This window comes from Oryx dammah, unplaced genomic scaffold (genome assembly GCF_014754425.2).
Source record: "Oryx dammah isolate SB20612 unplaced genomic scaffold, SCBI_Odam_1.1 HiC_scaffold_24, whole genome shotgun sequence".
Lineage (NCBI taxonomy): Eukaryota > Metazoa > Chordata > Mammalia > Artiodactyla > Bovidae > Oryx > Oryx dammah.
Window position 1 is genome coordinate 65854716 of NW_024070208.1, and position 17353 is coordinate 65872068.

Here is a 17353-nt window from a genome sequence, read left to right on the forward strand (position 1 = left end):
TGATTATACATTATTCAGTATTCTGTGCCAACTTTCGAAAGTGGGAAATACAATAATATCTGGGTTACATGTGATATTCAAAATTAATTTTTCCAAAATGAGAATTACTAGAATAGTAGGAATAAAATTGAAGACTAAAATAATTTATTTTCTTTGAGCCTTGTTAACTATAGATTCCCTGATCTTAAAGCCCATTTTTATATCAGAATCCAGGAACCACAAGTATTTGCACTGAGAAGTATACGGTAAGTAAAAATGCAAGTGAGAATAATTTGTACAAGGCATATATTAACTCTCAGATAAATTTGTGGATGGAGGTAACCAGGGATATCTGATTTAAGTCATTAAATAAAAAAGGAAAGAAAAGAAAATAGGAAGAAGCCAAATTATTGGTAGACTATTAAAGTGAAAGTAGTTTTAATGTTCTGATTCTGAGAGAGGAAAGTATTATCCAGAATGTTTTTTTCTTTTTTTGGCCCCTAAGTTATGGAGTTTATTGTTAAAATGTTAGCAAGCACAGGAAACATCCTACTGGAAAAGAAAGTAAGATTCAAGTTTCGACATAAAATCCTGAATCTCAAAATGCAGTTATAGTGTTTCTTTGTATAAATGACCTATATTAGAGTCATTAGATTTATAAATATTCTGTTTGGCTAAACCTTCTCATTGGTCTTGACTCAGTCAAGTCCTAGCCTTTTTTTTTTTCTATTGTGAAATTAATAGCATGCTTCTTTCAACTAGTCAAGTGAGTAAATGATGGCGTATTTTTATTAAAACGAACACAAAGTTAAGAGATAGGAGAAATTATATTATATCTCCTTTGGGACAGATGCTCAGTTTTATATTATCCAGTTTGTTTAAATATTGGATGTTTGGCCCTGTGTTTATTTTTACAAATGAGTTAAGGTCTTTGTTTAAAGTTCTTTTTTAATGGACAACAGAGTCGGTGCTCTCTGAGGTGCATTTTTATGACATGGGAAAATGAGATGAGAGCTTGTTTTGCAAACCTAGTTTTGGCATCAGGTTTAAATCACTCTTTTTAGAGGAGGATGCTTTCAGAAAGGATGCTTTTTACTGGGACATTAAATGGTAACATGTTGGATTTGAGGAATATTGAAAAATGAGAATAGACATGTCCATATCAATTGTATAGGTGGCTATCATTGTCCAGCTCAGGGCCGGTATAAAACCACTGCTAGAGAGCCTTAAACACACAGCACTTGTCAGAAAAGAATCCTCTGCAGAGAAGATGGAAGGATGTCGGTGTGTTGCGTGTTTCCAGTGCTCTTTCCCATCATTTTCTCTGGTACCCCCCAGCCTACCCACCTATTTCAACCCCTTCAGCCCTTTTGAGAAGGTAGGGAAATCCTGTCTCGTGAACAAGAAGATTTCCTATCAGGAGGGAGAAACCTGGAATCATTTTTAGTCAGAAGAGACTCTCCTCTTGGAGAATGGTGCCAGTTCTGAGGTCTCAGCTTTCATCATGAGCAGCGGGTTCAGGTGGGTTCAGAGAGCAGACTTTATGAGTTACTAGTTTAGAAAAGATGGTATTTTCTTTTAAAATCAAATATGAATGCAATGTGCTTGAAACATTTCCATTTGTGATCAAATGTGCGGGTGCCATTTATTGCTGTGTTTCTTTGTGTTACATTCACCCTCTTCCCACATCTCTGCCGGCATCATGAATGAAGCCTGTGTAAAAAGGGGCCGACAAACTTGACTTCAGTATCCTGATAGCCAATCTTCCTGCATGTATTTAATTATTTTCAAGTCTTTGCAACAATACCCCTTATTGCCATAGAACAGAAATCTAAAGAATTCTTTAGAAATCTCTTTCAAGATCTATGCAAATATTTTGTCAAATAGAATGACTTTGTTGAGAATTAAGTCAAATGATGAAATACAGAATTGCTAGAGAAAATAGTCCTTATCTAGAAACATGTGATTATGTATTTCCTCTGCAGGACAGGAGACTGACACTTTAAATATCTCCTGTTTGACAACCGTGGTCAAACCCGTCCACAGGTTTGAGACTGTTCATTAGTGCCACATAAACCTTAACTTTGCCTCAGGCCATTAACTAGCAAACTGCACATTTGACCTTTGTTCTACAGATATTTTCAAATAGTGTGCGAGGTACTGCTTTTAATTTGGGTTCTGTATTAATGTGTGGACTGATGTGAGGGCTAAAAAAATCGATATATGTCATTAACTACAGAAACGTGTGTTCTGAAACATTCTGCAGACAAACGTTCCACTCAAAAATCAGATTCTTCCCCAATACTTTTTCAGATAATTAGCTTTGCTCAAAATAAGAAATAGTCTCTTATATTGTGTTTAAGGGAAAAAGAGTGAGGAAGTGCTCTATGTGACAGTTGATAAACGTTTTAAAGCGGAAACAAATGCCCACTAGATGAAGACCTAAGATTAGAGGTATGCCTTTTGAACATAGCTCTGTTTCCAGCAATGTCTCATGAAACAAAATGCAAAATCAAATGTAGATTGGAGCCATATGCTTAAGTGAAAACAGCTCCCTGAAATATCAGCAAAGTTTGAAATGTGTGGTTATCACTCTTCAAATACTACATATGAGGAACATGTCAGTCTTATAAATTAAGAAGTAAAAGTTGGCTTAGTGGGATATTTTGATAAATTATACCAATATTGTTGTATCCAGAGTTTGGAATAGTATATAGCTGTATAAAAATAAGTAAGATCTAGATTTATTAACCTGAAAAGCATTCATGAAATGTTGTCAAGCAAGAAAAGTCAGTTGCATTTATGTATGTAGCTTGGTCCTAGTTTTATAAAATGAAACCATCTCTATCTTGATGTGTCTGTCTTTTGTTATGTGTTAGGAAGCTGAAGAAAGCACTGTGGGCGGTTGTCATTACTTACCTCAGGAGGCAGGATGGAAATACTTCAGAGGGACAGCTATGAATTTATTCTTCATGTGCCTTTTAATTATTTTATTGCTCACCGAAATATACGTTACTTTTGTCATTAAGGGCTTCCCTGACAGCTTAGTTGGTAAAGAATCCACCTGCAATGCAGGAGACCCAAGTTTGAAACCTGGGTCATGAAGATCCTCTCGAGAAGGGAAAAGCTACCCACTCCAATATTCTTGGACTTCCCTTGTGGCTCAAAAATGATTAAAGTTGAATGATGATGGTAAAGACAGTCGGAAGTGTCACTTAGTTTTAGAGTAGTACCTGGACATTCCTGTGTCAACCAAACTAGACGTGACAACTTCAGGGTGAATTGCATTTCCTTTCATATTTTTTTTCCCCATGTGATGGATCAGGAGACCTTTCTGGCACTGATGGCCTCCAGGGCACAGGAAGCAAGGAAGTGCTAACTATGCTGGCCCATGTTCCTGTTGCCTCCAGTCAGCTCAGGGCAAACAAGGCTGGAAGCTATGAAGGAACAGTTTTGCTCCAGCTTTTTCCCTCTTTCCTGTGCTAGCACAGTGTGCAAAGCTGTTCATTAGTTAGTGATCAGAATTTACTCCACAACCTACTATATATTTCAAACTGGTAAAGAGATATAGATAAATCCTGTGTAAATATGTTGCTTTCTAAATCCAGATTTTGGCAGGAAGAAGTGATGTATCTGTTTGCTAGTCTGCCAGTCTACAACTAAAGTGTGTTCTGTAAAAATCAAGATGGTTTCTATAAAATTTTAAAAATAGAGGGAAATATTCTTCTCTACAAAGTCATTCAACTTTGATTTGTCAAACATCCCATATCTGCCCTACATTGCAAAGTGATGGCATTTTTATTAATTAATTAATGAAAATAGTCTTGAGGTCTGTGTTGACTAAATGCCTGACTCAATAAAGGACGGAAATGGTAGAGACCTAAGAGAAGCAGAAGATATTAAGAAGAGGTGGCAAGAATACAGAGAAGAACTGTACAAAAAAAATCTTCATGACCCAGAAAATCACGATGGTGTGATAACTCACCTAGAGCCAGACATCCTGGAATGGGAAGTCAAGTGGGCCTTAGGAAGCATGACTATGAACAAAGCTAGTGGAGGTGATGGAATTCCAGTTGAGCTGTTTCAAATCCTGAAAGATGATGCTGTGAAAGTGCTGCCCTCAATATGCCAGCAAATTTGGAAAACTCAGCAGTGGCCACAGGACTGGAAAAGGTCAGTTTTCATTCCAATCCCTAAGAAAGGCAATGCCAAAGAATGCTCAAACTACCACACACTTGCACTCATCTCACATGCTAATAAAGTAATGCTCAAAATTCTCCAAGCCAGGCTTCAGCAATACGTGAACTGTGAACTTCCAGATGTTCAAGCTGGTTTTAGAAAAGGCAGAGGAACCAGAGATCAAATTGCCAACATCCACTGGATCATGGAAAAAGCAAGAGAGTTCCAGAAGAACATCTATTTCTGCTTTATTGACTATGCCAAAGCCTTTGACTGTGTGGATCACAACAAACTGTGAAAAATTCTGAAAGAGATGGGAATACCAGACCACCTGACCTGCCTCTTGAGAAACCTATTTGCAGGTCAGGAAGCAACAGTTAGAACTGGACATGGAGCAACAGATTGGTTCCAAATAGGAAAAGGAGCATGTCAAGGCTGTATATTGTCACCCTGCTTATTTAACTTATATGCAGAGTACATAGTGAGAAATTCTGGGCTGGAGGAAGCACAAGCTGGAATCAAGATTGCCAGGAGAAATATCAATCACCTCAGATATGCAGATGACACTACTCTTATGGCAGAAAGTGAAGAACTAAAGAGACTCTTGATGAAAGTGAAAGAGGAGAGTGAAAAAGTTGGCTTAAAGCTCAACATTCAGAAAACGAAGATCATGGCATCTGGTCCCATCACTTCATGGGAAATAGATGGGGAAACAGTGTCAGACTTTATTTTTTGGGGCTCCAAAATCACTGCAGATGGTGACTGCAGCCATGAAATTAAAAGACGCTTACTCCTTGGAAGAAAAGTTATGCCCAACCTAGACAGCATATTGAAAAGTAGACACATTACTTTGCCAACAAAGGTCTATCTAGTTCAAGGCTATGGTTTTTCCAGTGGTCATGTATGGATGTGTGAGTTGGACTGTAAAGAAAGTGAGCACCGAAGAATTGATGCTTTTGAACTGTGGTGTTGGAGAAGACTCTTGAAAGTCCCTTGGACTGCAGGGAGACCCAACCAGTCCATTCTAAAGGAGATCAGTCCTGGGTGTTCATTGGAAGGACTGATGTTGAAGCTGAAACTCCAGTACTTTGGCCACCTGATGCGAAGAGCTGACTCATTTGTAAAGTTCCTGATGCTGGGAAAGACTGAGGGCAGGAGAAGGGGGCTACAGAGGATGAGATGGCTGGATGGCATCACTGACTCGATGGACATGGGTTTGGGTGGACTCTGGGTGTTGGCGATGGACAGGGAGGCCTGGCATGTTGCGATTCATAGGGATGCAAAGAGTCGAACATGACTGAGGGACTGAACTGAACTGAAATAACTAACTTAACAAATAACTATTTTCATCACATTTCATAAGTCCTTTCACTTCTTTGGTTTTCAATTTCCTTAGTTATAAAGTAGGAGACTACACATTAGGATCCTGTAGAAAGCTTTTAGACAAACCCAGATGCCAGGGACCTACCCCAAACACAAAATCTGAATGTCTGAGGGAGAAATTGAGGTGTAGTTTGTGCTTCCTTGATGATGATAAAGTGCATTTAGGGCAGAACACTACTGGATCAAATGGTCTCTAAGTCTTTTTCTAACACTTGTCTTTATAATATAGCATATCTATAATGTATTAATTTTGATGGGTATCTTACACAGCAGTGTAATTAAACATTAATGTATCCCTATATGTTAATTTTGGCATCACACATTATATATGTATATGTAGGGGAGCCCTGGAGAAGGGAATGGCAACCCACTCCAGTATTCTTGCCTGGGAAATGCTATGGACAGAGGGGCCTAGTGGACTACCATTCATGAGGTCCCAAAGAGCCTGACATGACTGAGTGATTAACACAACAACATACAGAGGGAAACTCTGTCTTGAACCTGTTTGGAAGAATCTGGGACAGTTTGTAGCCCTGCCCTCTGGATTTCTTCCAATTTCTAATACAACACACCAGAAAGGTCCTGCTGATCTTTCTCCACAACCTTGGAGCAGATCTCCTAATTCAAATTTTCCCATCAGCCATGCTCTCTAAGGACTTTTAATTATCATTATCATTTTAAAAAATGTGTTTATTTATTTGACTATGCTGGGTCTTTGTTGTTGCCTGGGCTTTTCTCTAGCTGGGTGAGCAGGGGCTACTCTCTAGTTGCAGTGCTCAGGTTCTCATTGCAGTGGCCTCTCTTGTTCCCGAGCATGGGCTCAGGGTGCAAGGGCTTCAGCAGTCACAGCTTGAGGCTCCGTAGATGCAGCTCCCGGGTTTTAGAGCACAGGCTCAATAGTTGTGGTGTTCCACAGTGTGTGGGATCTTCCCAGACCAAGGAACCCCTGTCTCCTGCATTGGCAGGCAGATTCTTTACCAATGAGCCACCAGGGAAGCCCTATCATTATCATATTTTTAAAATGTATTTAGTATGGAAACTTCTAATTCTGGAAGTTGTTAAAAACTAACAGTGCATCTGGGGCCAATTTAACAAGAATTTGTTGGGTGCCTGTGGGGTACCAAACTGTAGTCTAAACCCTTGGGATATAAAGCAGACATGGCTCTTGTCTTTAGAGAACACACCCTTTAATCAGAGAGGCAGACAGACAGACAGAGGAATTGTAATACCAGATAACCAGGGGTATAGAACAGATGCCAATTGTGGCATGAGAAACACACTGGACCAATAAAAGCTTCACAGTCTGGTCAGGCCAGGATTTAGAGAGGAGATGAGGATTAGCTGGATCCTGAAGGATGGAGAAGGAAATGGCCACCCACTCCAGTGTTCTTGCCTGGAGAATCCCAGGGACGGGGGAGCCTGGTGGGCTGCCGTCTATGGAGTTGCACAGAGTCAGACACGACTGAAATGACTTAGCAACAGAAGGATGGGTAGATGTTTGGGGGAATGAAATAGGAGGGAAGGCCATTCTGGGAAGAAGCCCATCATTGGGTTTAGAAGCAAAAAATTGTTTTTGTTCCAAACTTTTGAGTTCTCTCAATGCAGGAGATACAGGAGAAATGGGTTTGATCCCTGGGTCAGATCCCCTGGAGGAGGAAGTAGAAACCCACTTCGGTAATCTTATCTGGAGAATTCCATGGATAGAGGAGCCTGATGGGCTATCGTATATAGGGTCTCAAAGAGTCAGACACAACTGAGCACACACACATACGTACATATATGCCCACTTCAGATCAGCAGGAGCAATGCCTAAGAGTGTTTGCCCTGGCTTTAAGCATCAGAGTGACAGAGCAGCTGCCATCTGAAGCATTGCCTGTCGTCAGGGAAGAGGGAAACAGAAACTGGCAAAGCCACATTGGTCCACAAAGCTTAAGCCAGGAGGGAAAAACACCGCTTCTGTGTATATGTCTAGAAGTAAGATAGCCAAAGCTACCCCCAAAGAACCTTGGTGCCCAGAAGGTAGAGAATTGGAACAAATGAATGATCACATAACTTTATCTTCTTCCCTTTTCACACACAACAGGACTGGAAAAGGTCAGTTTTCATTCCAATCCCAAAGAAAGGCAATGCCAAAGAATGCTCAAACTACCACACACTTGCTTTCATCTCACACGCTAGTAAAGTAATGCTCAAAATTCTCCAAGCCAGGCTTCAGCAATATGTGAACCATGAACTTCCAGATATTCAGAACAGCTGGTTTTACAAAAGGCAGAGGAACCAGAGATCAAATTGCCAACATCCATTGGATCATGGAAAAAGCAAGAGAGTTCCAGAAAAACATCTATCTCTGCTTTATTGACTATGCCAAAACCTTTGACTGTGTGGATCACAATAAACTGTGGAAAATTGTGAAAGAGATGGGAATACCAGACCACCTGACCTGCCTCTTGAGAAACCTATATGCAGATCAGGAAGCAACAGTTAGAAATGGACATGGAACAATAGACTGGTTCCAAATAGGAAAAGGAATACATCAAGGCTATATATTGTCACCCTGCTTATTTAACTTATATACAGAGTACATCATGAGAAACGCTGGACTGGAAGAAGCACAAGCTGGAATCAAGATTGCCAGGAGAAATATCAATCATCTCAGATATGCAGATGACACCACCCTTATGGCAGAAAGTGAAGAGGAACTAAAAAGCCTCTTGGTGAATGTGAAAGAGGAGAGTGAAAAAGTTGGCTTAAAGCTCAACATTCAGAAAACTAAGATCATGGCATCTGGTCCAATCACTTCATGGGAAATAGATGGGGAAACAGTGGAAACAGTGAGAGACTTTATTTTTCTGGGCTCCAAAATCACTGCAGATGGTGACTGCAGCCATGAAATTAAAAGATGCTTACTCCTTGGAAGAAAAGTTATGACCAACCTAGATAGTATATTCAAAACAGAGACATTACTTTGCCAACAAAGGTCCATCTAGTCAAGGCTATGGTTTTTCCTGTGGTCATGTATGGATGTGAGAGTTGGGCTGTGAAGAAAGCTGAGCACTGAAGAATTGACGTTTTTGAACTGTGGTGTTGGAGAAGACTCTTGAGAGTCCCTTGGACTACAAGGAGATCCAACCAGTGCATTCTAAAGATCAGCCCTAGGTGTTCTTTGGAAGGAATGATGCTAAAGCTGAAACTCCAGTACTTTGGCCACCTCATGCGAAGAGTTGACTCATTGGAAAAGACTCTGATGCTGGGAGGGATTGGGGGCAGGAGGAGAAGGGGACGACAGAGGATGAGATGGCTGGATGGCATCACCGACTCGATGGACGTGAGTTTGAGTCAACTCCGGGAGTTGGTGATGGACAGGGAGGCCTGGTGTGCTGTGATTCATGGGGCCACAAAGAGTCGAACATGTCTGAGCGACTGAACTGAACTGAACTTTCACACACAAATATGCTAAAACCATTTTCAAATTCAGATAAGCATGAATCCAAAGAAAAATCGATTTTCCTTTTTTGGGACTCTTCAATTCCAGTTTCTTATCTTTTTTTTTCATGCTCATCATACAACAAATGTGAAGTCTATTATTCTTTATCAAATGCTTTAATTATTCTATTAGTTTGTTAAGACAACTATAACAAAAGAACACAGGCTGGCTCGATTAAATGACAGAAATGGATTTTCTGACAGGTCTGGAGGCTAGAAGCCTAAGATCAAGGTGTTGACAGTTGTAATTTCTTCTGAGACTTCTTTCCTCAGTTTGCAAATTGCCACCTTCTTGCTGTGTCCTCCCATGGCCTTTTCTCTGAATTCATGTACCTGTAGTGTCTCTTTCTCATTAGAACACTGGTCGGTAGATTAAGACACACTCATCTTATGTATTTTAGGTAAGTTTAATTACTATTTTAAATGCCCCATCTCCATATACAGTCATATTGGGGTTTAGGGCTTCAAGATATGAATTTTGGGGATGAACACAATTCAGTTTAAAACAATTATGGTCACCACATACAGAAGACATTTTTAGTATTTTAATCTGTTTTTCATAATGTCATTTTATACTGAAGAGAATCTCTAAATTAAAATTTTCTCATTCTTTAGCTTTCATAACTCTTAGCATTGAAGTTTTTTTTTTTTCCTTTTGCTCCTACTTTTGAGTCCCTTTGGCTTCTTCTGACTATGTATTATTTGCCTGAGAGATGTTATTCATGTTTATGACTTCAGTTACCACCTCTGTACATGGTGAATCTGGCATCACACATCCAGCCCACCAATTTTGGCCCATATATCCAACAGCAAACTTCCATGGTATTCATGGTTCTTATAACATGGGCATCATCCAACGCCTTTTTGAAATGTAGAATCTTGGAACTTGCCCCCTCCCAAACTGTTGAATCCAAATCTACATTTTGGCCAGATCCCCAGATGATGTTATAAATGTTAAGTTTGTAAAGTAGGCTTCTACTTGATTACTTTCTCTGGAGATTTAAAAAATCTTGAACTGAGTATGTCCAGAATGGAATGAATTATTAATTAGTTTTCACTCATTCATTGATTTGGTGACTACTTATTGACTGTACTGTATCCTTTACCATTGCTACATTGGTGAACAAAGCAAAGCAATAATCCCTGCCTACTTCAATTTTTTATTGGAGTATGGAAGACAGATAAGAAATAATAAAACATTGTAAATAAGTGTGTTATATGCTCAAATAGAAAGTAATATGTGCCATGGGAAGATGAAAATCTTGAGCAAAATAAGGGCAACTATTAATATAGTGGGGGACACTGAGAAGGTGATGTTTCCTTTCCTTTATTTCTTTTTCTAAATTTAAACTTTTTTTAAAAATGGTTAATTTACAATGTTGTGTTAGTTTCTGCTGTACAGAGAAGTGAATCAGTTAAACATATATATGCATCCACTCTTTTTTAGATTCTTTTCTCATATAGGCCATTACAGAGTATTGAGTAGAGTTCCCTGTGCTATAGAGTAGGATCTTATTATCTATTTTGTTTATAGTAGTGTGTATATGTCAGTCCAAATCTCCCAATTTATCCCTCCATACATTTCCTTTATTTCTTACCTCAGGAAAGAATACAGTCTTTTCATTAGTCACCTGATGGAAGACAATTAAAAGTTATCTTAACGTCTTTACTTTACCTGTGAATTCTAGGTTCCTAATGTTTTTCTGATGTTTACTGGCAAGTGTTTTTTTTTTTTTTTTCTCTCTATTCTCGTACTTCTCCCTTTCAACTTGGTTATAGCCCCCTTGGTTATAGGCCCTGATGCTGGGAAAAACTGAAGGCATAAGAAGGGGGTGGCAGAGGATGATATGGATAGATTCAACTCAATGGATTTGAATTTGAGCAAATTCCCAGAGATAGCAGAGGATAGAAGAGCCTAGCGTGCTATAGTCCGTGAGCTCTCAAATAGTCAGACACGACTTAGCAACAGAACAACAATAGTGCAACATAGGCCCCTAAGTGACCTCACTGCATTTCTATCTGTTTTCACAGTACTGCAGTGACAATGATGGCTTTCACTTGCTGGCTGGGAAACTTTTAATGGCTCTCACTACCTTATTAATAAAACTGAAACATCTTATGATGATCAAGATGGCTAATTATAATCTTGCCTCCTTCTCCCTTTAACTATAATTCCCATGAACACACTCCTCACTAGCTAAACTAACTGCATATGACTCTCTGAACACACAGTGATCTCTTTCCTTTTTACCCCTGCTCATCCTGATCCTTGTTGTTTGCTTCTTCCTTTTTTGCATGAAACATGGAAATGTTATCTTTATTTCCTGATTCCTTCTCTGTCCTCAAATATGACACTATTTACTAACACTGTATTATTATTGTGGATTTTTATCAAGATATATATTCTTAGAAGGCAGAGCTATTTTATTTAGTTGTGGACCCCTGGCACCAACACAGAGCTTGGTATGCCATAGTGTTTAGTATTTTGTGACAAATAATTGATAGGTGATGGTTTATGGAACGAGTGGAAGTCTTCTAAGAGATGATCCTTTCAGAGAGAATGAGGGCAAAGGCATTGAGGTATGTTTGGAGAATAATAAGCATCACACTTTTGTGGAACCCTAAACTGTGGATTGGGTTGCTGAAATTGAGAGAGTGTCTTATATACCTTTCTAAGAAGACTAGATTTCATGCTGTAGAGAATAGAGAGGCATAGATGACTTTACACAAATGAATGGCATAGTCTGTGGACTACCAGATTTGAATTTCTATAGATGAATCTCATGGAGAATGGGAGATGATTGTTATGGAACAAATAGGAGGTATGTCCTCCAGGTGTAGTGATTCCAGTGAAAAGATTAAGACTTAAGCTAAGGCAATGACAGAAGCATTGGAAAGGAGGCTGGAAAATAAAGATGTAGTTTCCCTACTATGATATATTGGGTGTGAAAGAGGAAATGAAAGAAGGACACCATTTACCAAGATTGAAGTTGGAGTTTTAGGGGCCATAAAAATATCTATTCATGATCAATTTGAAAGTCTCCACATCTACCAACTCATGAGAAAAGACCCTGATACTGGGAAAGATAGAGGAGAAGGGGACAACAGAGGTTGAGATTGTAGGATGGCATCACTGACTCAATGGACATGAGTTTGAGCAAACTCCAGGAGATAATGAAAGACAGGGAAGCCTGGCATGCCACAGTCCATGGGGTCACAAAGAGACACAACTGAGCGACTGAATAGCAACAACATCTGCAGCCATTTGTGCCAGGCCTCTTCATTTCCAGAAGATTCTTTGATTCCAAACAGGTGGTCATTTATGTTGGAAAGAAATCAGGAATGGAGTCACACATCTTCTCATTCATTAAACCCCATTCTGTAAGAAAGAACCAGTCAATTTCATTAATTATATTTTAGTAGCTGCAGCATGAAAATTGATGTTTGTTCATGCATTATAATTAGTGGACCATAGCCATCAAGGAGAGACTTATTTTCTAGTAGAGGAAATCAAAAAATATAGACAATCATTTAATTGTGTTAGTGAGAAGATAGAGCATCTTTTTTTCTTTGACTGAGCATGAGTTAGAAATTTGTGCTTCCTGTGACAGTTTTGTTATTACTTGTCTGGTCAAGCTTTGCTAAGGAAAAGTGCAAGTGAAAGTCGCTCAGCCGTATCCGACTCTGCGACACCATGATTATACAGTCCATGGAATTCTCCAGGCCAGAATACTGGAGTGGGTAGCCTTTCTCTTCTCCAGGGGATCTTCCCAACCTAAGGATTGAACCCAGGTGTCCTGCATTACAGGTGGATTCTTTACCAGCTAAGCCACAATGGAAGCCCAAGAATACTGAAGTGGGTAGGCAGAAAGTGAAGAGGAACTAAAGAGCTTCTTGATAAAAGTGAAAGAGGAGAGTGAAAAAGCTGGCTTAAAACTCAACATTCAAAAAACAAATATCATGGCATCTGGTCCTATCACTTCATGGCAAATAGATGGGGAAACAATGGAAACAGTGACAGACTTTATTTTCTTGGGCTCCAAAATCACTGAAGATCTTCCTGACCCAGAAATTGAACCAGGGTCTCAAAAGATTGATTAAATACTCACCAGACACTTGCCATGGGAACATCTGATTTTCTCTATGATTGCAAATCTTACATATTTGAAAGCTGTATTTATCCTTCCAACAGAGTGGTGGTTTTTTACAACTCCAGCAGTTTTATATCACTAGTTCTTGAAATACCAGTGAGAGAAAATTACAAGTTGAAACTTGAGGCTTCGTGCTTTCAAAATTAGATTTAATTTTTAAAAATTTGATTATTCCAGCTATAATTTATAACCACCCCTGCTGTTTAATTTCACTTTCAAAGAAATTCTTTCAAAAGTATCAATGGGGAATGTGGTTTCATAATTGCAGTATTTTAATCACTCATCTTACAGATTTCTGAAGTTTACTGCCTTTCCAACATTTCCATCTCCTGTCCCTGCCTTTTGGTCCAGGGGACATTTCATCTGGATCAGACTAGTGAGTTTTCTTTTTTCCCCCAAAACAGTTATGTATGTAAAAAAGTTCAAAACTAAAGTCTTTAAGACTTGGTCTTTTGAAATACTAGAACTCAAGGTTTAGAGACCTCAAAGCATTGGCTTTCAAACTCCAAAGTCTTGGATTTCTAAATTGAAAAACTGCCGTTTTGTTGAATTTCCTCTTTCTGCAATTTATACTGAAAAGGGAAGCAGTATGAGAGGGGAAAATAACTTAGCAAATGTATTATACATTACTCACTCCAATCACTTTTATTTTCATGCTACTGAAATGTGTCACATACCTGAGTTCTCTCATATTTAGTAAAGGTGTATCGCTTTATTTTCTTAGACACCAAAGAGAAGACCCAGATGGAGAATCACCCAAGCCTACTAAACTTTTAATCAGTAAGCAGCCAGTCAGCTCGTTGTAAGCCTCTGACATTTCTATATGGAAAAGCAAGTAGTTAGTATCACTAACTACTGGTAACTACTGGTTTAAATACCAGTAGGTAGTGAGGGCTTTTAGGGAAGCTAAATAAAGTGACGTGTGTTTGTGTGTGTGTACGTACTATTCACAATTTCTTGGACCTATACATATATAAAGTTCATACCCAGTGAGAACTTTTATTTAAGAGAATAAATTTGAATACATTTTCAAAAAGATGTATTTTGTGTCTCTATTGTTAGAGAAGTATTAAAAAAAAGTAGAGAATTGTAAGAGCTGCCTTCTAAACATTATGCATAACATTATGCCATTTATATTGGCATTTCTTATGAACTTTGGGGTTTAACTGATTTCTTTGTTTTTCCATTCAGAGAATTTATCAACAGCCTTCGACTGTACAGGACATTCTATGGGGGCCTGGCTGATCAGCTTTGTGCTAATGAATTAGATGCTGCTGATGGACTACCATGCTGGAATGGAGAAGACATAGTAAAAAGGTATTTTATGTATAGTGATTTATGAAAACCTAGTAGCCACTTTTATCCTTTCCCCCCTGCCCTGTTCTTTAATGCGTTACTTCAGTTTTAACTTTGCCCCACAGGTCAGAGGATACATTAATTCCTTCTCTTTTGTTTGTTCAAGAAAAATTAGATTCTTTTGACATTTTAGAAATGTGGATAGCATTATGTGGTGTTCTAAAAGTTCTCTTGTCTTTGGTATCCATCTATGGCTTACTGAACAGTCTCACTTTTTCTATTAGGTGTTATTTAACATCTAGCCAATCTGTCTTATTTCTCAAATATCTTTATTTTTTTACTTTAATTTTCTGACTATTTAGAAAGTGAGGACATTTAGTGAAATGGGAATACCTGGGCAAAGATTCGTGGATCTCTGTATAGATGTCACCACAGTGTCAATATGGGTTTCACAGGTGGTACTGTTGGTAAAAACCTGCCTGCCAGTGCAGTACATGTAACAGATGTGGGATTTGATCTCTGGGTCAGAAAGATCCCCTGGAGGAGAGCATGGCAACCCCCTCCAGTATTCTTGCCTGGAGAATCCCCATGGACAGAGGAGCCTGGTGAGCTACAGTCCATGGAGCTGCAGAGTTGGACGTGGTTGAAGCAACTTAGCACACAGCACAGTCTTCATACGTCCTCCCTACAGTTGTCTCTTTGAGTGTATGTGAGAAAGTGGGGTGCGGAGAGAGAGTGATAGAGAGAGCTGGTACTTTTATGTATGTCTGTTGGAGGCATTGTTTATTTATATGCTGTCAATTGTTCTCAAGCTCAGGAGTGAATTTTTTTTTACCTTTTTTTTTTCCTCAATCTAGGAAAATTTCTTTGAGTTTATTTTCCTTCACTTCTATAACTGGTCATGCTCTCAAGTAATTTCTTGAGCTTGAGAAAGTCCTATTTTCTCTCTAAAACCATAATGTTGGTCAAAGTAATTGGCAGGAAATTAGTTGATTTTCTAGTGCTGCTAAGTCACTTCAGTCGTGTCCGACTCTGTGCAACCCCAGGGACGGCAGCCCACCATGCTCCGCCGTCCCTGGGATTCTCCAGGCAAGAACACTGGAGTGGGTTGCCATTTCCTTCTCCAATGCATGAAAGTGAAAAGTGAAAGGGAAGTTGCTCAGTCGTGTCCGACTCCCAGCGACCCCATGGACCATAGCCTACCAGGCTCCTCCACCCATGGGATTTTCCAGGCAAGAGTACTGGAGTGGAGTGCCATCACCTTCTCCGTTTCTAGTGCTAGTGATTATCATAGAACGTAGGCCTGTGCTGTGTTTGGATTTGAATGTTTTAGTGTATTTTATATTGAGAAATCTGCCAAAAAATAGGGTGTTAAATTTTCTGATTTATAAACACGCCTACTCTATATAAGGATAGGTAGTTTAGTTACCACGAAAATGATGAGTTCATTTAAAATCTCATTTAGCAAATTCAATTTGCTATGATAAACATATACTATAACTAATGTTAGTATAAATTCATGTAGTAAAAACTATTTCTGGGTGATCATATTCATTATAGTTAAAGGTTACATTCCTGATATGGTAAAATGCAGAGAAGGCAATGGCACCCCACTCCAGTACTCTTGCCTGGAAAATCACATGGATGGAGGAGCCTGGTAGGCTGCAGTCCATGGGGTCGCTAAGAGTCGGAGACGGCTGAGCGACTTCACTTTCACTTTTCACTTTCATGCATTGAAGAAGGAAATGGCAACCCACTCCAGTGTTCCTGCCTGGAGAATGCCAGGGATGGGGGAGCCTGGTGGGCTGCCGTCTATGGGGTCACACAGAGTCGGAAACATCTGAAGTGACTTAGCATGGTAAAATGATTACTTATAGTTTGTATTCAAATATCTCATAAGAAATCTTTGATTTCACAGAAAATAATTACTGAAGGTAGGAACTATAATTAAATTTAAATAAAATATTTGGCTGACATGGCTAGTGCTCTTTTCTCATTATGCTCCTTGGATGTTGAAATGTGTTCTTAAATATATCTTTCTTGCCTTTACTGAGAGTAGTCATAGCATGCATAGTATTTTGAGTTCTTGTAGTATTCATGTTAATAAGATTTCTGCCACTTAGATCTAGTAATTAAATTCTACTTTGACTTATACTTTCTCTTTTCCCATTGTTCAAACCAGAATTGAACATTTTTGTGTATTAACAATTTTTCTACAAGGGCTTAGGAGAATTTCATGGTGATTAATGAATGATTTAGTTCAGAATATGCATATATTTAATATACAACATTACATTATATTATACATTTGATTCTAGAGCTGCAAGAGCCCGTTTCAATTTGTCCCATTCCTCTCGATTATTTGGTCAGGGGGTTGTATAACAGGAAATACTGTTGGAGAAATCAGTGGTTTGGGAAAACTTTCCAGAGGGATAGTATTTTTAACTCAAAGATAAACATACATTTCTCCAAAGAAGACATACAGATGGCTAACAAACACATGAAAAGATGCTCAACATTGCTCATTATTAGAGAAATGCAGATCAAAACTACAATGAGCTATCACCTCACACTGGTCAGAATGGCCATCATCAAAAAGTCTACAAACAATAAATGCTGGGGAGGGTGTGGAAAAAAGGGAACAGTCTTGCACTGTTGGTGGGAATGTAAATTGATTCAGCCATTATGGAAGACGGTATGGAGATTCCTTAAAGAACTAGGAATAAAACTACCATATGACCCAGCAATCCCACTCCTAGGCATATACCCTGAGGCAACCAAAATTGAAAAAAAACACATGTATCCCATTGGTCTTTGCAGAACTGTTTACAATAGCTAGAACATGGAAGCAGCCATGTCCATCGACAAATGAATGGATAAAG

The 17353-nt window shown here is 39.0% G+C and overlaps 1 protein-coding gene across 1 annotated transcript in view; it reads left to right on the top strand.

Moving 5' to 3' along the window:
• Positions 1 to 17353, top strand: part of GPC5 (glypican 5) — a 1587765-nt gene that overhangs the window by 370692 nt on the left and 1199720 nt on the right. Inside the window, exon 5 of the mRNA XM_040267332.1 lies at positions 14367 to 14492. Within this exon, the coding sequence (XP_040123266.1) occupies positions 14367 to 14492 (126 nt within the window). The remainder of the gene's footprint in view (positions 1 to 14366; positions 14493 to 17353) is intronic.